Consider the following 23,618-nt stretch of genomic DNA (forward strand, 5'->3'; position numbering starts at 1 on the left):
CAACAACCCTGAGGTAGGAAAAGCAGAAATTATCTGAGGTTTATAAACAGATGAACAATTACAAAATAATGAAACATGGCAAGAATCACACAGCTAATAGGGGACATGGGACCTAGATATTCCAAGACTTCCATTCTCAGCCATCATACCAAAATGGAACACTAATTAAGTGGAAGCATGTAACTCTCTAGCACAGCAGGCATCACCATGTAAGATATATCTGTCTTCCTAACAATCTAGGCAAGAGATGAATGGACAGGAAGAAAGGCAAATCTGTCAACTGGTTCCTTCCCCTTTCCCTTCCCCTTCCTTTTCCAACAGCACTAATGATATATAATTTATATACTGTAAAGTTCACCCATTTAAAAAATACAATAGTTTTAGAATATTCACAGAGTTGTGCAGTCATCACCATAATCTAATTTTAGAAGACTTTCATAACCCCAAAAAAGAAACCCTGCAATCGTTGGCAGTCATTATCCATTTTCTTCCCCTACCTACTACCTAAACAACTACTAATCTACTTTGTATATCTACAGATTTGCCTCTTCTGGTTATTTCATATAAATATCATACAACACATGGTCGTTGTGACTGTCCTCTTTGTTTCACTCAGCATGTTTTCAAGGTTCACACATGCTGTAGCATCTTTTTGATTGCAAAATGATAGTTTACTGTATGGACAGACTATATTTTATCAGTTGATAGACATTTGTTTTAACTTTTTTGCTTTTATGAATAATGCTACTATGAACATTCATGTACAAATTTTTGTGTGGATAAATGTTTTCATTACTCTTGAATGGAACTGCTGGGTCCTATGGCAACTCTATGCTTAACATTTTCAGGAACTGCCAAACGGTTTTACAAAATGGCTGCACCATTTTACTATCCCAAAAGCAATGTATGAGGGTTCCAGTTCCTCCGCATTCTTGCTAATACTTGTTATTGTCCATCTTTTTTATAATAGCCATTTTGGTGGGTATGAAGTACTATATCTCATTGTGGTTTTGATTTGTATTTCCCTAATGATAATGTCAAGCATGCATCTTTTCACATGCTTATCGTTATATCATCTTTGGGGAAAAAATATCATTCAAATCCTTTGCCCATTAAAAAATTTGGTTATTTGTCTTTTTATTGTTAATTCTTAGAGTTCTTTATATATTCTGGATACAAGTTCCTTATCAGATATATGATTTTCAAATATTTTTTACCCACTCTGTGGGTTGTTTTACTTTCTTAGTGGTGTACTTTAAAGTACAGAAGTTTTCATTTTGATGCAGTCTAACTTATTAATCTTTAATCAGTTGTGTTTATGGTGTTGGTATGTCAACTGCTTTCCAAACTGAAATTTCTATATTAAGAAGAGATATCTGATAGTTCACATGAGGTAAAATATAAACAGAAAACCAAAAACACTTGGGAAAATATTTAGCCCTATTATTAAGAAATATGAAATTAAAATAACCATAAAGAAAAATATTTTAAACAGTTGCCTACATTTATTGAGGTCTTACTATGTGTCAGGCATTTATCACTCATTTAATCCTCAAAGCAATCTAGATAAGGGACTAAAGTAGAGAGAAGTTAACTATTGTGCTAGAGGTCACACAGCTAAGAGCCAGAACTGGAATATGCACAATATGACTTCAGGAGTTTGTGTTCCTAATATTATACCATAAATCAGAGGTCCCTTACTCCCAGGCTATGGACCGGTACTGGTCTGTGGTCTGTTAGGAACTTATCACACAGTAGGAGATGAGTGGCAGGCTAGCGATGCTTCATCTGTATTTGCAGCAGCTCCCCAGAGCTAGCATCACTGCCTCAGCTCCACCTCAGATCATCAGGTATTAGATTCTCATAGGAGCACTGATCCCTGGTGCCAAAAAGGTTGGAGACCTCTGCCATAAATGACAAAATTTAATAGGAGGAGGTAACAGACTGGTAACTTTAAAGATAAGACATTCAGCAATATGAGACAAGAATAATGATTTTACACCCTATGAACTGATACTACTATTTTTTCAATTATTTTCTTGAGTTTAGTACTAGGGGATAGGAAAGAAGTATCTTCTTAAACAATTTTTGTAGCTGAGCCAAATATTATAGTTGAATATTATAATAAGCTAAAAGCAAGGAAGTTTATAGGCAGATATGACAATATAATTAAATAGTGTTTTTCATTAAGAAAGATAATTTCAAATGCCATATAGGAATCACAAAAAAATCTAGATGGAAAGGAAAGGCACCTAAAAATGCCGTAGATGATAGAGGCTTTGTTCATCCATCTTGCGACCACAACAAAGCTGGGATGGAAATGGAGAGCAAACAGCAAGCAAAGTCACCTAGGATCTAGATGAGGAGAAGCATTACAATTAAGAAGAGAAATAATCAACCTGCAACCACAGAAGGTAGGAGGGGGCGAAGACGCGAGGCTGCCTCGTCCTGAGAGGCTGAGTGGGACAGAGGCGACAGCAGTGGCAGCCGGCAGCTGCAGACGCCTCTTAAAGGGGCGTTGTCTGCAAATGGACTTTCACAGTGACGGACCCGTTCATTCCGAGTACCAACACCCAGTTGTTATTTATGGCTGCATGGGGTAAACAAGGGACTTACAGGGGAACACTGAGTTGTCAGAGCGAGGGCCAGAGGTGAGGCTTTCTCCCGGACAAAAGTCCCTGTGGTATCCATTGTTCCTCTGTTGAGCCCTCTGCCCCACCAGTGTGCGGACCTAGCCCTGCCATAACTGAGACATTATCAAACTGGGTAACAGAGGTCACTCCGCTCAAAAGATTCCCTGAAACTTTGCCTCCCCAACTCACGACTCCACCCAAAACACATCCAGTTGTATCTTCAGTGAGTCCAGTGCTCCTTACTGAGGCAACCTGAAGACCCACACTGGTATCAACTGGCCTCAGTTTCTGGCGTGGCCTCTGTAAGTACAGCATCTCTGGATTGCTTGCTGAATCTTAACAGGTGGCCCCAGAGGAGCACAGGATGGGGCGAAACTTGGCCTGCTGCTGAACTCCTCTCAGGATTGTGCCACTGGACATCTACTACACAAAGCTATGCTAATAAGACCGGGAGACTTAGAAACTTTGCCTAGTGCATAGAAACAGACATGGAAAGGCAGCCAAAATGGGAAGACAAGCAGAAACCATATGAGAAAACAGAAAAGAAATCCAGGAATAATGGAGTCAAGCAATCTAACAGATGCAGAGTTCAAAACACTGGTTATAAAGATGCTCCGTGAACTTAGGGGAAGTGTAGATAAATTCAGTGAGAACCTGATTAAAAAAAAACAAAAAAAAAAAAAACCACATAAAAATGGAAATGAAAATTATAAAAGAGAACCAGTCAGAAATGAAGAACACATATTCTGAGATTAAGAGTATATTAGAAGGAATAAACACAATGGATAAAGAGGATCGAACCACCAATACAGAGGATGGGGAAGCCAAGGACACTCAATCGGAACAGCAAGAAAAAAGAAGCCAAGATTATAATAATACTTTAAGGAGCCTATGGGACACAATTAAATGTAAAATATCTGTGTCACAGGGGTACCTGAAGGAAAACAAGACATTGAAGAGCTATTTGAAGAAATATGATGGAAAACTTCCCTAACCTGGTGAAAGAAATAGAAATATAACCCCAGGAAGCTCAGAGTCCCAAAAAAGATGAACCCAAAGAGGCCCACACCAAGACACATCATAATAAAATGCCAAAGGTTAAATACAAAGAGAGAATCTTAAAAGCAGCAAGAGAAAAGCAGTTAGTTACCTACAAGAGAACACCCTTAAGACTGGCAGCTGATTTCTCAAAAGAAACTATGCAAGACAGAAAGGCTTGGGACAAAATATTCAACATGATGAAAACTCAGGATCTACAGAATTCTTGATCCAGCAAAGTTATCATTTAGAGTTGAAGGACAGATAAAGAGCTTCCCAGACAAAAATAAGCTAAAGGAATTTATCAATACCAAGCCAGTATTACAGAAAATGTTGGAGGGACTTCTTTAAAAAGAAAAAAACACATATCAAAAACAAGAATAAAGAACAGTAATAACTACATTCCTATCAACAAGTACCTCAAATGGAAAAGAATGAAGTGCTCCAACCAAAAGATAGGGTGGCTAAATAGATAAGAAAACAAAACTCCTACATATGCTGCATACAAGAGACTCACTTCAGAATAAAAGACACACACAGACTAAAAGGAAAGGGATGAAAAAAGATATTTCCTTGATGAACCTAGAGGGTATTGCACTGAATGAAGTAACTCAGAGAAATACAAATATCGCATGATTTCACATAAATGTGGAATTCAAAGAACGAAACAACAACAAAAATAGAAACAAACTCATAGATAGAGAATATTTTGAGGGCTAATAGATGGGAGGGGGTGGCGAGATGGTGAAAAAGGGCAAAGGGATTAAGAAGTACAAATGGATAGTTACAGAATAGTCATGGAGATATAAAGTGTAGCATAAGGAAGATAGTTGACAATATTGTAAAAAATATGTAAGGGGAAGAGGGATACTTGATTTAGTGGAGTGATCATTTTGTGAGTTATAAAGATCTCTAATCACTATGCTGTACAACTAAAATTAATATATTATTGTATGCCAACTATAACTGAAAAAAAAAACCTCATAGAATTGTACAATGTAAATATGAGCAACTAATTGTCTATTATACTTCAATAAAACTGGGCGGAAAATCTAGATGGTAATATGTCAAAATGTTAAATTGTTACTCTGGGGGTTAGAATACAAATAAGCTGTTTCTTAAATCTTTAGATTTCTACCTTTTCAAATACTGTACAATTACCATTGCTTTCCTAAGAACAATAAATAGAGAAAGAAGTATAGAAACATAAAATATATAACTCTGAATGATATGTACAGATAATAGCAACCATATAGCACTCCACTTTATAAACAGTAAATTAGATGAGTTACTTGGAGATTTTAAGGGCTTTAGTAATTTATGTTGTTTTTTTGGTTTATAGTATATTACCTAAGTAATGGAGAATTATTTCTGGACCACATAGTGGTGGGGGTTGGGAAGGGAATGTTCTGACACCTAGATATGCTGGATAAAATATATCAATTATCCATTTATACTATAGCCAAGTTCACAGGAATTAAGCAAATATCTTGAGGCCAAAACCAAGAAGGAACTTGAAACCCACAGAAGTAAGCAAAGGATGAAGCTGTATCTACCTTGGAGGAGGACACCAGATCAAAAACCTAGAAACTTGATTTTTAACTACCAAAGAGCAAGAGATAAAGCCCTCGAGCCCATGTAAAGAGGCAAGTTGGCCTTGAGAACCCCCACTTAAAGCAAATCCTTGAAGAATTACATCTTAAATGAATGAACTACGAAAACAAAAACAAAAACAAAGTTGTCAGCTGGCAAAGAGAAACAACAAAATAACTTTTTTTCAGTCTGCATTGTAGGCAGGAAAAAAAAAATCCCTTAGCATTCCACAGGCATGCCCTCAGGGAGGTTTTGATTTCAAATTTATGCTATCTCCATTGTATGAGAAACTACAGGTAAGAAATTAACTTAAAATGGTTCTATGTTAGTGATGTCATAGGACATGTGTCAGAAGCAACTTTGACACTCTGCAAAAAGCACCCTCACCTCAGGTTTTGTAATATTTCCACACAATCTGAATAAGTGCACACACTCCCAAATTACAAAGCACATAATAAAGCAAGCCACTATGAACAAAATAAGCAGAAACTATTCAAAAACAGTATTAGATATCCCCCAAGTTCTTCAGATATTTGTGTCATCAGAGTAAGAATTCAAAATACCTATTAATTAAAAATGTTCAAAGAAACTAAAAATAAAAAATATGAACATATAAGATACTCTAAAAAAAACTAGGCAGATTTGAGTAGGGGAAAAAAAATGGAACTTCCAGAAATGACATATATAATCAATGAAATAAAAACTTATTGGTCAGATTAAACAGCCAAGTTAGATACAATATAAAAAGGGAAGAATAAACCTATAGGAGTGAGCTGAATAAATTACCATGGGATAAACTACCTAGGTTGCAGCAGAGAGGAAGAATAAATATGAAGTGCTAGTTAAAAAGCAGGGAAGAAAAAATAAGAAGGCCTAATTATGTCTACTTGGGAGTTCCAGAAGAAGATAAAAGAGAGAATGTAGGAGAGGCACTATTTAAATAAATAATGGTGAACAATTTTTCAAAATTAAAATACATGAAATTTCAGGTTCAGGAAGCACAAAGAATCACAAGCCAAACAAAGTCCATGTAAAGGCTTCTTCCAGATGTTTTCAAGGAAGAAAATAATTCTAGAAGGAAAGTATGAGGTACAAGAATGATAAAAATAAATAAATGAAAGAAACTAGTATACATATGAGACAGTCTAAGTTAAAGAAAAGTGAACTATTAGATGGGTAAAAATCTCAAGTCTGACAATATTTTTTGGTGATGCCGTGGGGAAATGGGCACCCTCATAGATTTCTAATGGAAATGTAAAATGATACAACCACTATAGAAGGAAACTGGGGCAATATTACAAAAATTACCTATGCATTTACTCTTTGATTCAGTGGCATCACTTCTAGAAAAAATATCCCAAAGATCACTTAGCAAAAATACAAAATAACATATGCACAAGGTTATTGGTAGCATTATTTTTAGAATGCAAAACACTGCAAAAAAAACAAATGTTCATCAATAGGGGCCTGGTTAAATAATATATGGTACCACCATGAAATAGAGTAATATGTATCTGTAAAAGGAAATGAGGAAAATTCCTATACATGATATGAAGTGATATGTAGGGCATATCAATAAAATACCAAGGTAAATACTGAAAGTATTTACACCATCCTACCTTCTGTGTTTATATTGAGAGGAGATAGGAAAATATATACATTTGCTTTTATTTTCAAAAAGAAACAAAGAAATAGAAAAACTAATAAAATGGCAGTTACATGTAAAAAGAAGAGGTTGAGGAGCAGAGAAATGAAAATGAGACTTCTGTTAGTGGACCTTAGCAGTACAGTTTGAACTTTAAAAGAATATTAAAAATTTTGCATAATTAAAAATGATATGGGAGAAATGGGTGAAGGTAGTCAAAAGGTAAAAGACTGATTTTAGTTACAAGATAAATTAGTCCTGGGGATATAATGCACAGTACAGCATGGTGACTATAGTTAACAATACTGTATTGCGTATTTGAAAGTTGCTAAGAGAGTAGACCTTAAAAGTTCTCATCGCACACAAAAAATGTTGTAGCTATGTGTAGTGATGGATGTTAACTTATTGTGGTAATCATTTCTCGGTATTTACATACATCAAGTCATTATGCTGTACAACTAAAACTAATACAATGTTACGTTAATTATATCTCAATTTTTTTAAAAAAGTTTATTTGGTTGCCTCTAATAAAAAAAAACAATAACAGCATTTTGCAATTTAACTTTCACATGCTTTCAGCTCATTTGATTTTCATGGCAATCCAATGAAAAAGGTAGTAGGTCAGACTGCAAAAGGGATATTGCCTACTATGCCAGTTACAGTTTCATGTTTCTATATTGGATAATGTGTACTCACACTTTATTGTCAATACATTTCTAAATATAATATTTAGAAACCAAAATATAATAAAAATTTTGAACAACAGAAGAGGACAAAGATAGGCTATGAATTGAAAACTGAGCCTGTGATAATTGTCTTTCAATAATAAAGATGTAGAAGAAGAAAAAGAAAACAGTAGGAGGAAGGGGAAGAGGAGAATTTTTCCCAACTTTTGACATCAACAGTCAAACAATAATTGTGAGACTAGCAGTGGTTTAATGTTAACATAAAAATATCTGGTCTCCTACCCTAACTTCTCTGACATAAATAAATGGAGAGATATAGCATTTTCATGGATTAGAAAATTCTACATTGTTAAAATGGCAACGTTGCACAAATTCTCCCCAAGATTTAACACAATCCCCATCAAAATTCTTACAGGCATTTTTATAGAAACTGACAAGCTGATTTATTAGGAAATTCAAAGAATCTAGAATAGCCAAAACAAAGAAAATAGTTGGAGGACTTATTCCACTTAACTTCAAAACTTACTATAAAGTTTACTTTATGTTTATATATATAATATATATTTCTTACTATAGTAATTCCAACTGTGGTGTTGAGTAAAGATAGACATATAGATCAGTGGAACAGAATCAAATCGAGAAACAGATCAAGTGATTTTTGACAAAGATGCCTAGGCAATTCAATGGGGAAAGGAAAGTATTTTCAATAATGTTGTTCAACCAACTAAGTATTCATATTTTAAAAAACAAACATTAATTCTTACTGCCTACAAATAGTTTAATGTAAAATCTGAAACTAAGAAATTTCTAGGGAAAAAAAAAAATTTCAGACTTCAGGGGAGGCAAAAATTTCTTCGATGACATCAAAACACTACCCATAAATGAAAAAAAATTGATAATTAAACATTTTCAAAATTTAAAACTTTTGCTCTTTGAAAGATACCAATATGAAAACAAAAAGACAAAAGACTGGTTAAAAATATTCACAACACATTTATCTGATGAAGAACTTGCATCCAAAATATATAGAGAATTCTTAGAACTCAAAAGGATATGAACAGATTCTTCACCAAGAAGAGATATGAATGACCACTAAACACATAAAAAGACATTAAACATCAGTCATCAGTTATAAGCTATGTATAATAATGCAAATTAAAACCACAATGAGATACCACTATATACTCATTAGTTTGGCTAAGATTCAAAAGACTGAACATAATAAGTGTCTGCGAGTATGTGGAGGAACTGGAAACTTATACACCAATGATAAAAACATAAAATGGTACAATAATTTAGCAATTTCTTAAAAGTTAAATATACATGTACCATGCAACGCAGCCATGCCACTCTTAGGTACTTAACTAAAGGAAAAAATAAAACATAACAACAACAACGACAATCTCTAAAAATTGGAGGAAAAAATACTGAAATGAATGAACCTAACTGTGTAACACGTTGAAGGCATAACTACACAAAAAAATAAATTACTTCATGTGTTTTTAAAACAAAATTTTGATCATATATAGTATAATATATTTTAAGGATAAAAGGTACAAAAAGAAACTGCATTCAACAGTCTTAATATTATAATATAGTTATTTTTAAATTATTTTAGGCATTTTATAGGATAATAAAAGAATTATGTTAATGTCGCTGGAACTAGGAGTTTCAACACAAAAAAGATATAAGTATAAACTTCTGTAATCTTAAATTTGAATTGGCATTAACAATATGAACTCACATATCCTATTCTGTCCCCTGAAAATACCTAGAATCAATGACAAACTCAACAGTGATAAACATCCCTAGGACCTAGTTAGACTCTGCTCCCTAAACATCATTCCATTAAAAAGACTCAAGATTCATTACAGAAATGCCTAATTCCTGCTCGAGGATAGAAATTTATAAGGTAAGCCTGGAAAAAATTGTGCCAGAAAGCAAAGACACTTCCTTGCTAGCAAAGAATAACAGGATCATTTCAGAAATACAAATTAGCCAATCTAAAGAGTCACCCAGTGGCCTAAAATGGGATAATCTGAACATCAAATGAAATAATGAATGTAATGTATCAAAATGCAAAAATATATGAAAATCCATGAGTTCATAAAGATACTTCAGATAAAAATCACTAATCACTACTGGAAGTTATTATGATATCAACCCATTACTCTGAAAACTGATATAAGAAAAAGAATTAAGGATTTATCTTGCCTTTCATATATAAACTATAGTTCCGGGTCACCAAATGGTTCCTGAAAGTTCTTATTTATAGAATGCCAGCTAATAGAAGTAAAAGAAATGATGGAATGAGAAAAATCACCATTTTGTAATCCCAAATTAAGTATTTTAGGGTAATGATCATCAAAACCATTAAATGAAACACCTGGAGAACTTTATACAGAGATATCCGTCTCCTGCCACTGAAGCTACTCATCAATTAGCATCACAAAAAGTGTGATGTCTGGTCAGGCAATTCAACAAGAAGTTCAGAGCGCCACCTATGGAGTTAATTTTAAAAAGAATCTTGAGACTGGTTGGAGTCTCAAGCTCTAACCAGTTTGTAAGAAACACAGCGATTAAAGGAACAAGTTAAACAATACAGAGAAATCAGGCAATTCCAGTATGTGATATATTCCACAGGACATATGACCAGGTTTTTCTAACTTATCAATGAAATGGGGGAAGAGAGTTGGAGAGAGGAGGGAAAAATAAAAAAGATTAAAAAGACATAACCAAAATAGGCAACTGTAAAAAGACATCTTTGAGATCACCAGAAAAACTGAGTATTGACTAGATATTGAATTATACTAAGAAAGTATTGTCAGTTGGTTAGGTTGGATAATAGTAAGTGGCTGTTACTAATTTTTTTAAAAAGACCTTATCGATCAGTTAGATATGCATAGTGAATTACTAATGGATAAAATAACACAATATCTAAAATTTGCTTTTAAAATAGTCTAGTAAAAACAGTAACAAATAGGAGTAGTGGAAGCAACAGAGAAAATAAGAATAGCAAAATGTTAAAAAAAACTTTAGAAGTTGGGTAATGATGAATAACTGGAGGCTCATTACATCACTATCTTTATTTTTTATATTTAATTTTCCATAATAAAGAGTTTTATAAATAACATCAAAAAAGAAAGTCATGTCCTATAGGTCTCTTTTATGCCTTATAAAGAAAATCACATAATTTCCTTTTTGACACTAACAAAAAAGAAAATCACCAGTTTATGATAAAAAAAATTAGATAATAAAAAGTAAATACATCTTACCTGACGACATTTCTCTTTCAATATATAGTTCCAAAAATAAATCAATATTGTGCTACAAGTCATGCTTCTAGAAGGGTGAAGTTTTTAAAGGAACTATTGGTCAAAAGCAGACTAACCTACACTTTCTCTGATAAAACAGATATGATTTTATATACTTATTTAAGTGTCTGATAATATCATAAAGGAAACTGGTATAAAAAGGAACAGAACAGTGTTTTCATTAATAAATTTTAACTGAATACACTTCCAAGAGTCACTACATTGGCTATAAGCAGACTTTGCTATAACTTATCCAATGGTGTCAACATGGTTTTTTTTTTAAATGCTAGCAGAAAAGGAGTTTATGAAAAATAAATTAAGAAAAAATAAAGTCATGGGCACATTTTGCTAGTGATCAGACATTCACTGACTAGGGGAGAGTATGCTCTAGTCTGAGGATATAACCTATTACATTCCAGTACCAACCAGAGTCCTAGCAAGGAGGTGTGTGCACTGGAGGAATATAATCACAGACTAATATAATCAAATATTCAAACAACTACCTCTCTTCACTTTTTTTTTTGCCTCCTATTAGTCACTTGTGGATAGTAAGTAATTACCAGTGTACTCCATAAATGAAGATGAAAATCCATATTTTGACACTTTTCTTTAACTCTATTTCACACTCCACTCTAGGAAAGGATATCAAGAAACTAACTTATTAATAGTTTAACATGATGCAATTCCAGGAACCAAAGAAACATATTACATTTTGATTCTATTATTTTTCATATATGAGAACTCATATACAGTTCTAAGATGAGCTTACAATGCAGCAAGCAGAAATGTTTTATCATGGAAAAGAATGTTTTTCTCTTATGCAAAAGACTTAAGAACAGTATGCCATTATCACGTGGGTAGCACTAGTAATATTTTTTATGTGATCCAATATATTGATGACATCATTTAAAAGCATGATGGAGATAGCAAGGGATCTTTAGCATATTTTGCTTCGGTAACTCTGCTCATCTTACCTATTGATCTATTGAAAATTATTAAATGCAGAATGCCTGGAAATCAAATCCTTAAAAGAAAAAAATGAGAGAGAAGTGATACGGCATTTGAAAGGGAAGGCGATCTCCAAAACAGAGACCATAAGAAGAAAAACTGGGCAAAAAGATGAAGCAAATGAGATAAGGAAAGTGATGCTGGCAGAAAAAGACTATAAAAACACTTTCATACAAAGGGCAAAAAATATTTGATAAGAATTAAATTGTAAATTCCTTTAGTTCAAAGAAAGTGGCATGGACAATTGACATTAGCATATCAAATTGAATATAGTAACCTAAATTTAAAGTAAACTAACATCAAAAAGAGTCTTTTTAATTTATTATCACAATATAAACTATAGTATTACATAACAGTTTAAAAAAATTTACTTAGAAATACATTTTTGTGGCTCATCTATAAACTGGGAAATTTTACTTAAAAATTCTTATACTTCGCAGGACCACGCCCTTATAAAAACTTGACTTGTAAAGGAGAAGTATGTTTAAAATTCATACACTTGGGAAGCTGGTGTCTTACATCTGAGGCAGTATGGTACACTCATAGCTGAGTGAGCTCTGGAAATCTGTGAAGAATCTACTACTTAGTGTAATAACCTTAGTAATGTAAGTGACCAAGAGTATGAACATTCAACTTCCACATGAAGTAAATAAAATTTTATATATAAGACATTTTTCATACCAACCCCCAAAAAATCACAGCTAAAAAAAGTATGATACGTTTGGAAGATCTAGACCTATTAAACGAATCAGGGTTAGGAACAATCTGCAACTGAAGGAACAGTCTATAGGAACTATAAAGACACCATGATGCCAGTGCACAGACTTATCAGATTTTATATTAAAATATCAACAAAGCATTTCAAAAGAAGGGCCCAAAAAGAAGGACGAAACAGACAAAGTGAATCAAGGAGTAACATGGCATCAATATAAATCCACTAAAATAAGCATTTCTCTAATTTTTTTGTTTTGGGGCAATTAAAAAATAAATCATGCTTCCCCCAACCTTCACCATCATTTCACACCTAAACTGATACAATTTTAAGTCTGACAAAACCAAGGGATGGCAAGGATATGAAGAAATGTGTATGTCATACATTGCTGGTGAAAATATAAATTGGTGCATCTGCTCTGAAGACCAATTTGGTCACATCTAGTAAAGGTGAAGAACCATATACCCTGACTTATACCCCAGAGAAACTCTTGCATGTGTATACATGGACACAAGACATAAACAAGGATGTCTATTGAAATCTTGTTTAACATAGCAAAAAATTGGAAATAACCTAAATGCCCGTCCATCCATAGAAGAGTGAATAAATCAACTGCACCATAAACTACCATGTCAGTTAGATGAATCTGATCAACATGGATGAACTTAATATTTTATTGAGTGAAAAAGGTTGCAGAAAGATACAGAGTATGATGTATTGTTTAATATTTAAAATACAACAATACAATATGCAGTAAAGTATAAAAGATGAAAGAATACATACCAAATTCAGAATAGTCACTACTTCTAGAAAGGAAGAGAAGGTGCACAAGGGGCCTTCAAATATACATGTGATCTTTTACTGTTAACAACAGAGAAAGATTTGGTGAACAACAACTGAAAAAAGCCTAAAAACTGTTTATTAGTTCACTTTAGTGTTATTTTTTACCACTTACGGGATATAATATACTTAGGAAATTTCAGTCACTGTTCTTATAAGGAATTTGCATGAAAGGAAAATTTAGTAAGAACTAGCCCAAAACAGTGACTCGAAGAAGTCAAGAAGGAGATACAAAGTGCATAAGAAAGGGTGAACACTGCCCCAATGAAAAACAAATACACATATTCTCAGAGTACTTTATTTTCATCCATTCTCTATGAAAGTATTACCAACTGATCTCTAGATTAAAGGTTAGGTACTCAGGAGAACCCAGTGAATTTCCCAAGATGAAACACAGCAAAATAGGGGTATTTAAATAACATTCAGTGTCATTTTGATAAAAGGATAATAAAGTTTTAAATGAAAAATATATATATATAGTAAACTAAATGAAATTTATTTTCCCCACATACACCAAACCTGCTTCTTTTGTGCGCTCTATTTTGCTGAATGGAATCCATTTAGTTGTTGAAGCCAGAAACCCATATCAAGTTCATCATTAAATTCTACTATTCCACCTCCTAAGTTGCTTGATAACCACTTCTCTCCATACCCACTAGCTACCAATACCATCTCTAATTTAAATTTTTACAATAGCCTCCTCCCTGATTTCTTTGTCTGTATCCCCAGGTCTCAATCCAATCTCCATTCTACATCCAGAATAATATTTCTAAAATGAAAATCACATAACTTTCCTGTTTAAAACTTTTAAATGGCTCCTCATTGCACTCAGAACAGTGCAAACTCTTCCACATGGCTTATGAAGCCCTTCAAGAGATGGCCTATCTAGCCTCATCTCTCACTACTCTCATTAAAACTAAATCTCCACCTCATATAATACCAAGTTCTTGAACAAACTATTTGTTAGATATCTGATATAAAATGTTCTCTCCTCCTCTCTGGTCTTTACCCATGTTCTGTCTGCTAAGAATACTTTTCTCATGCCCACTTTTTCCCCTTGTCTCTCCTGTTATCCTGGCTAATTCCTTGTCCATTAAATCTCAATTTTTAAAAAATGTCCTGTCTTCCAGGAAGTCTTCCTTTATGCCTCTTATAGAGTCCAGAATTAAGTTTCTTCCCATGTGCTCCCACAGTATCCTAAATTATCCCCATCGAGGCATTCATCATACTATATCATAAGACATAAGAATGTAAGTGCCCTAAGGGCAAGAGTAGTGTCAGTCTTATTCATTATTGTGTCCTTAGTACCTAGCATAATGGTTGGCGCATATTAAAGTTATTAAATAAATCAATATTTTAAATCAGAGACAATTTTTAAAATAAGATTATGATCTTATCAGAAGTCTTATAATGTATATTAGTATCAAACAGAAAATAAAATTTGCAAATTTGTACATTTTTGGAAATCCAACTTAATGGAATTTTGTTCTAATGTAATAGAAATTGTATTTAATACTATGTCATGGTTAGTTTTCCCTCTTGATATTTCACACCAAATGAAGAGAGATGAGCACGAAAACTTAACAAATAACTCATCTTACTGTATTTTCTTACTGAGAAAATTGATTTCAATATGAAGAAAGAGGTAACATTTTATTCCTCCAGTTGATAATGACAAGGAGATAGTAATGATTATAAAAAAAAGAAGTGATGGCAAACAGTAAATTATCACATGGAATTAGTAACATGAATAAAACTGGGAAATCCAACAATTTGTAGAAATTAAACATTTTTAAATAACCAGTGACTCAAAGAAGAAATACCAGGGGAAATTAGAAAATACTTAAAGACAAAAGAAAATGAAAACGCAACATATCAAAACTTATAGTATACAATAAAAGCAGTGTTAAGAGACTAATTTATAATTATACATGCTTACATTAAAAAACAAGAAAGATCTCAAATCAATAACCTAACTTTACAACTTAAGAAACTGGAAAAACAGGAACAAACTAAACCCAAAGCTAGCAAAAGAAATATAACAATAAAACAGAGGTAAATCAAGTTGAGAACAGAAAAACAATAGAGAAAATTAATGAAACCAAAAGTTGGTTCTTTGAAAATATCAACAAAATTGGCAATCCTTTACTTAATCAACTAAGAAAAAAGATTCAAATTACTAAAATCTGAAATCAAAGTGTGGACATTACTACCAATTCTACAAAAATACAAAAAGATTATATGACAGTACTATGAAAAATTGTACACCAACAAACTGGATAACCTTAACAAAATGGACAAATTTCTTGAAACACAAAACCTATCAAGACTGAGAAAGACAGAGAAAATCTGAATAGACCCATAACCACTAAGGAGACTGAATTGGTAACTAAAAGTGTCCAAAGAAATGCCCTGGATCTGGTGGTTTCACTGGAGAACTCTACTGAACATTTAAAGAACACACACCAATCCTTCTCAAACTTTTCCAAAAAAATTGAAAAGAGAATACTTCCTATCTCATTCTATGAAGCCAGCATTACCATTATACCAAAGTCAGGCAAAGACACTACAAGAAAACTACAGACCAATATGTCTTATGAATATTGATGCAAAAATCCTCAACAAATACTAGCTGACAGAATTCAGCAGCCTATTAAAAGGATGACCAAGTGGGATTTACTCCTGGGATGCAAGGATGTTTCAACATAGGAAAATGTATTATTGTAATACCACATTAACAGAATAAAGGGGAAAAAAAAACTACAGGATCAATGTAGAAAAAGCATCTGACAAAATTCAACACTCTTTCAGGATTAAAAAAAAAAAAAACTCAACAAACTAGGAATAGAAGGAAATTACTTTAACATAATAAGACATATCTAGATGAAAAACCCACAGCAAATATACTCAATGGTGAAAGACTGAAAACTTTTCCTTGAGATCAAGAACAAGGATGCCCACTTTTGCCACTTGTATTCAATTTAGTACTGGAAGTTCTAACCAGAGCAATTAGGTAAGAAAAAGCAATTAAAGGTATTCGAACTGGAAAGGAAGAAGTAAAATGATCTCTGTTCACAGATGATATTATCTTAAATGTAGAAATCCCTAAATATTCCACCAAAAAACTGTTAAGAGTTAATAAATTCAGCAAAGCAGTAGGACACAGTCAACACACAAAAATAAATCACTTACATTTCTGTATATTAGCACTTTACAATCTGAAAATTACTAAAACAATTCCAAAAACAAAATTTTCAAAAATTAACCTAATCGAGATGAAAGAAGTACAATGAAAAATACAAAACACTGCTGAAAGAAATTAAAGACATAAATAGAAACACATCCATGTTTATGGATTAGAAGATTCATATTATTAAGATGTCAATACTACTACCTAAGGCAATCTACAGATTCAATACAATCAATCCCCATCAAAATCCCAATGACAGTTTTTGCAGTAACAGAAAAACCCATCCTAAAACTCATATGGAATTTCAAGGGACCCCAAATAGCCAAAACAATCTTGAAAAAAAACAAAACTGGAGAATTCATACTTCCTGACTTCAAAACTTAATACAAAGCTACAGTCATCAAAACAAGGTGGTACTAGCATAAAGACAAACATACAGACCAATGGAATAGAAGGGTCCAGAAATAAACCCTCTCACATATGGTCAAATGAATTTTGACAAGGGTGCTAACACCACTCAATGGAGGAAAGGACAGTCTTTTCAACAAATGGTGCTGGGAAAACTGAATGTCCCACATACATAAAGAATGAAGCTGAATGCTTACATAACACCATGTATAAAAATTAACTCAAAATGGAGCAAGGACCAAAGTATAAGATTTAAAACAATAAAACTTTTAGAAGAAAACACAGGACAAAAGCTTCGTGACATTGGATTGGGCAATGATTCCTTGTATATGACCCTAAGGGCAAAGGCAATAAAAAATAAAATTGGGCTTCATGAAAATTTTATAATTTTGTTCATAGAAAGTATCAACAGAGTAAAAAGGCAACCCACAGAATGGGAGAAAATATTTCTAGATCACATATCTCCTAAGGGATTAATATCCAGAATGTGTAGAGAACACCTAAAATTCAACAACAAAAAACAAACAACACAATTAAAAAATGGGCAAAGAGCTTGAACAGACATTTCTCCAAAGATGTACAGATGAGTGCTAAGCACATGAGAAGATGCTCAACATCACTGATAATTAGGGAAATGCAAAACTATAATGACATAATATCTCACATCTAATATGATGGCTACCATGAAAAAGAAAAGAGAAAATAAGTGTTGACAAGGATGTGGAGAAACTGGAACCCTTGTACACTGTTGGCAGGAATGTAAAGTGGTATATCTATTATGGAAAATAGTATGGCAGTGCCTCAAAAACTTAAAAATAGAATTACCATATGATCCAGCAATTCTACTTCTGGGTATGTACTCAAAGAATGGAAGGCAGGGTCCTGAAGAGGTATTTGCACACCCATAACCATCGCAGCATTATTCACAATAGCCAAGATGTGGAAACAACCCAAGTGACCACTGATAGATGAATAGATAAGCAAAATGTGGTATATACATATGCTAGTTTAGATTTTAAAAGGAAGGAAATTCTGACACACACTACAACATGGATGACTCTTGAGGACATTATGCTAAGTGAAATAAGACAGTCGCAAAAAGATAAATACTGTATGATTCCACTTATATGAGGTACTTAGAGTAGTCAAAATCATAAAGACAGAAAATAGAATGATGGTTGCCAGAGGCTGGGGAAAGTAGGAAATGGGAGTTACTGTTTAATGGGTATAAAGTTTGTTTCACAAGATAAAAAAGCTATTGAGATGGATAGTGTGATGGTTGTTCAACGATGTGAATATACTTAATGCCACTAAACCGCACATTTAAAATTGGTTAAGATGGTAAATTTTATGTTTTTGTATAATAAAACAATTTTAAAGCAAATTATCATAACAATTATCTGTAACTTAAAAAAAAAAGTTCTGTCAAAAATAGGTCAGAAAGCAGGATGTTCCACACTGCAAAACACTTTAAAAATCTGTGCATACACAACAGGTCTTGGTTTTTAAATTACTGAACATATAACTTTGATTATTCCTTATAACGTCACATAGAAACATTGGGTATTCTAAAGAAAAACGTAAAGAAAAACAATTTAGAAAATGTTTCTTTTTCTTACACGCTAAAATTTCCTACTTAAGGTTAGTCCCTATAAGTATAAGCTTTCACTGTAATACGCTAGAAGCTTATCCACACTATTAAACCCTAGAGAAAGGGAGGGCTGTTTTGTCCTCGAACTAAAGTAAAAAAATCTTAAATGAAATACAAAAATCTTTTTTTACATTAACATTGATTGTCCTAACGGGCTGAACTGAGAAGCCAGGGGATAGGTGTTTTATAGACTAGAAGAATTCTTACCTGGAAGATTACCCTTTGAGATGGTATCTGTATCCAGATTATAGGTGTCCTGGAGACGCAACAGAGCTTTCGCTGCCCCAACCTGATCTTCATCATTAGGGAAGTACTGTCTCTGAATGGTTAGGTTAGAGATAAAGCCTTGAAATAGGAGGGAGAAAAAAAAGAAGACTCTAGAACCTCACAGACTTCCAATTTCCAATACGGTCTTTACAAAGACTATTCAAAATTGATTTTATCATAATTTCCCCCCATACCACATTTCACATGTTCAGTGGAAAAATATTAAATACACTGAATGAAACTTATATCTCTAACTTTGCTTAATCTGAGATCACTGCATACATAATATCTGTATGTATTAATAGATAAACTCACATAATAATTGAGTTTTTAGTTACACAACATAGCCTCCACTAAGCATGAAAAATGAACAGATTTATAGATTTGAAAATGACATTCACTGGCAATCAATTATACTTTCAGATAACAGATGGTATGTAAAATGTAAGCTATTAAATAAAGTTCTGTTTTCTTCTTCCATGTTAATTAGTATGTAATCATATAAAGTTTGGTGGAATTCTTCAAGGGGAGAAAGAGATATTAATTATATATTTAAGATCATCAGATAAGCTAGTTTATTGAAATATATTTAGATCTGCTTATTATTAAATATAGTTTTCATTGATCAAGATTTGCTCTACATAAAACCTAATCTTAATTTTAAGTTTTTATATAAAATATAGCAAAAATCAAACTAACAAACTAATTATTGGTAACTATATTACCCTTAAGGAGAAAAGATGCCAAATACTCCTTAAAGCTTAAGTAATCAAAACAACAAAAAAAAAAGATTGAAAAAATTTTAATATGTATCATTATTTGCAAATAAAAGGTATGAGATGACTTCCCTCCCCTCTCATTTTCTTATCAACTATCTGTATTTTGATCAGCAAAGAGGCCAGGCATTTTTATGTTAATGAAAATGTACAAATGAAAACTTGCTGGAAGAGGGCTAAAGTTCCTATCAAGCATATTTTCTTAGTTTTAATAATACCAACTCTCAGTCTCAATATCCACATGGAATTTTACAAGCAAGTTTTCCAAGTTTTATAGATTATATTGTTTTTTATGCCCCAAAACAAAAGTCCAAGAAATTGCTTAAGTCTCCTCTAATAAAAGAAAAAAATATATAGCATTATGGATGACTACCACAAATTAAAATGTCAAAGTCTCAAGGTTTACCTGTAGAAGAACTTAGGTCATTTGGTCATTACTTGAGAATTTATAAATAAATAAATAGACAGATAGATGTGTGTGTAGGTGTGGGTGTGTGTGTATGTAAATCCACACATACATGACCTTAAAATTGCTCTCATAGTGTTATATAAGAAAGCAAATAATCTCTATTTCCCCCTCATCATGAAGAAATATTCATAGCGCTTGCCTTAATTTCTTTTTTAGGTTTCCTGTCTTACGGAAAATAGTTTACTGCTCACAAAAACTGTAAGCCCCCTTGGAGTAGTTTATCTACACAGCTAGCTCAATTCTCCTTCTCTCCCTCTCGCTCTCTCTCTTTTTTTGCCACCTTTAGTAATTCAACAAATATTTGCCTCTTCTATGTATTAAGCACAATCCCTTTACTCTAGACTTAGTGTTCTCTGTGTTACTAAAATATCTTAAACACTTAAATACTCCAACTACAACTTATTGTTTCAATTAGAAAGACATTCATTATTACTGTTTGCAACCCCAGTTTTAAAATTTATTGTCTACATTAAGTAAAACAATCCTAAGTTTCAAAATACTATATATATAACACCTCTAACACTGTTTCCTTACAGTGGAATGCATGTGTTGATTAGGATAAAATTTATCCATAAATTTTTAAAGTCTGAAGGTAATCCTAAAATGAAAATGACTACCCTCAGCAATAAAGCTATATGCCAAATAATCAAGTCTCTTTTGTAGACTTCAAAGCAAAACACACCTGTATTAGTCACCAATTGCAGAAATTATTTTTTGACAGTTTTATTTTTATTTCTTTGTTTCCAGTTTTTATTCACCTTTCTTTTTAAATCAAGGAATTTGAAATCTAGAATAAAAGAATTCTGATCAAACAAAACAAACCCCAGCAATAATTCATTTGATATTCTGGGAACTGAATTTATGACTACTTCTGGCATTTCTACAGGTGGTAGCAATACTGCTTTACTTTTTCTGGCTCATCAGCCTTACCATCTGACTTACCATCTGACATATCCTTAAGGACCAGATTTTCCAACTCACTCCACTCAGTGTTCAGACGTTTCATTAATTTGAATGCATTTACAGGGTGCCCAACAAATCCTTCTGGATCTTTTGTTGCTGTGCTGGTTAGCCGATCTAACTTCTCTGCCCATCTAGACATATATAAATGGAGTATACATACACTTAATAATGAAAAACACAATTTAGTAAACCAGCTAAAAAAAAAATAACCATTTAGAGATTTTTGATTTAAAACTATATCTAAAAATTCTTTTTAAAAGTAAAATTATAAAGGTTTCTTTTTTTTCCAGCTTTATTGAAATAGACAATTAGTTGCTTGTTTTTACATTATACAATTCAATGAGGTTAATATCCAAAATATGTAAATAGCTCATACAACTCAACACCAAAAAAAAAAAAAACAATCCAATTAAAATCTGGGCAAAAAGCCTGAAGTGACACTTCTTCCAAGAAGATATACATGGCCAATAGATACATGAAAAGATGCATAATTTCACTAGCTATTAGGGAAATGCAAATCAAAATCACAATGAGATACCACCTCATACCTATTAGAATGGCTATTATCAACAGATGGCTTTTATTTTCATTCAATGTTTTAGCTCTAGAAAAAAATAGCCAGGTGGATAGAGTCAGAGTCATTATAAGTAAAACGCTTTGCTTACTTTTTTATTTGTTCTAATTTGTCTTCTTCTGCCTTAATATAATCTTTCAGGGAAGTCACCAGATCTTTTTCTGTATGGATCAAATCAGTCATCTGACCTAGAAGGAAGAGAAAGGAAGAAGGTTATCAAATACTCATATTCATCAACACAAATATTTTAAAATAACCTAAGAATAATCAAGAATGCTTCATTCTATGAGAGGATTTAACTGGCATGAATCAGGTATGTTGGAGACAGCATTTCTTTTTCCTTTTTCTTTTTGAACCAGATAAATAAAAATAAAATCAAAAACTTTTCTAATCATGTGTTACAATTCTAATTTTCAAGCTATTTAGTTTCGCAAATTTGGACCATATAGGCAAATTGCCTTTTCATCTAAGAATAAAACAATACTACTTTCCAAGGATCAATATTTCTTCTTCCACAACTCCCCTCACCTTTTTTCTTTTGAGGCTAATTAGAATTATATTTTCCACAAATAAAAACCACAGTAACAAAAGTTATTTTTCACAGTTGAAATTAAAATAATTCATATTTAGTTATTTATAATGGGATGAGAGGACGTATTTTCTATTCCAAAATTAGGTGTCACAAATATATATTTGTTTTAATTGGCTCTACAATCACACAAGGGTAAAGCTGATCAATAAGATGAAGGAAAACATCTCATTTAAGACACTATGCATGTGGAAAAATATAAAGAGATACACATTGAACCATGAGGAATATTTCAGAGAGAAAGAAGACAAGTGGAGGTCTTACATTCTATGTACTTCTGTTTTTTTCCCCCCTTTACATAATATGCTATTTTTGCAACAATTTTAAAGATTTTTTAGAAATTATGATGTAGGAAAAAAATGTATTCACAGTAGATCCTTAAATGGAAAAAGGAAGATCTGAAATAACACACAGTATATTATTTGTACGTCTGTGCATTAAAAAAGTGTAAGCATTAAATTTTTTGCTGAGTGGAGCCATTAACAGAGAATTTTCTTTGATATGCTTTCCTAAATTTTCATACATTTCTAACCTGTAAATGTCTTGCTTTTGTAATAAGAAAAAAAATCAATTTAAAGAAAAACAAAATTGAATTTTAAAAAGAGAGCATCTTTTAGAGAATACGGTATATTTGTTTTTACTGATTTAAAACACTAAAAACTGGAAAATTTTAAATGTAAAAATGATATAAACTGAAAAGGAGTTAAGACTTACCAATTGAAGTAAAAAAGCCTGGATGGGCCAAAGAATGGGGAAGTAGAATCCCTACAATTAAAATACACCGCATCATCTTGGAAGACTTAATTTTACAGGTTCACACACCTACAAGAGAAATATGGCCATTACAAAAAAAAGAAAAAAAGAAAAAGTTCCTTAATCTATTTTTCTTATACACAAAATTTAAAGGCAGACCCCCAAGGTTGCCCATGGGACTGCTGTTAATTCTTGTAAATAGATTTAATAATTTAATAAGAGCTACTATCTTATTTTTCATATAATTAAAGTACGGCTTGGTACATGTTTAAAAAATACATGTTTGTTATCACCTAGTAATTTATGATTAAAAATTCAATGTGAGGTTATTTTCTCCTTAATTACTACTACAATTAGAGTAACTAGATAGTAGTACCACTTTCATACAGCCTGAAAAATATTCTGTGATCTAGATCTAAACCATTGATTTCCCATAAAAATGTACCACTTTATTAAAGTAACTTAAATATTACCAAAATACATTCTAAAATGTTAGAATGTTTTAAAAA

General features: G+C 32.5%; 1 protein-coding gene across 2 annotated transcripts in view; it reads right to left on the reverse strand.

Moving 5' to 3' along the window:
* Positions 1-23,618, reverse strand: part of P4HA1 (prolyl 4-hydroxylase subunit alpha 1) — a 69,392-nt gene that overhangs the window by 31,248 nt on the left and 14,526 nt on the right. For both annotated transcript variants that reach the window (XM_011355216.2, XM_011355217.2), the window contains exons 2-5: positions 23,071-23,178; positions 21,859-21,955; positions 21,173-21,324; positions 18,926-19,063 (exon numbers count right to left, since the gene is read on the reverse strand). In XM_011355216.2, coding sequence (XP_011353518.1) covers positions 18,926-19,063; positions 21,173-21,324; positions 21,859-21,955; positions 23,071-23,146 — 463 coding nt within the window. In that variant the 5' untranslated portion in view covers positions 23,147-23,178. The remainder of the gene's footprint in view (positions 1-18,925; positions 19,064-21,172; positions 21,325-21,858; positions 21,956-23,070; positions 23,179-23,618) is intronic.

This window comes from Pteropus vampyrus, unplaced genomic scaffold (assembly GCF_000151845.1).
Source record: "Pteropus vampyrus isolate Shadow unplaced genomic scaffold, Pvam_2.0 Scaffold20, whole genome shotgun sequence".
NCBI classification, from domain to species: domain Eukaryota; kingdom Metazoa; phylum Chordata; class Mammalia; order Chiroptera; family Pteropodidae; genus Pteropus; species Pteropus vampyrus.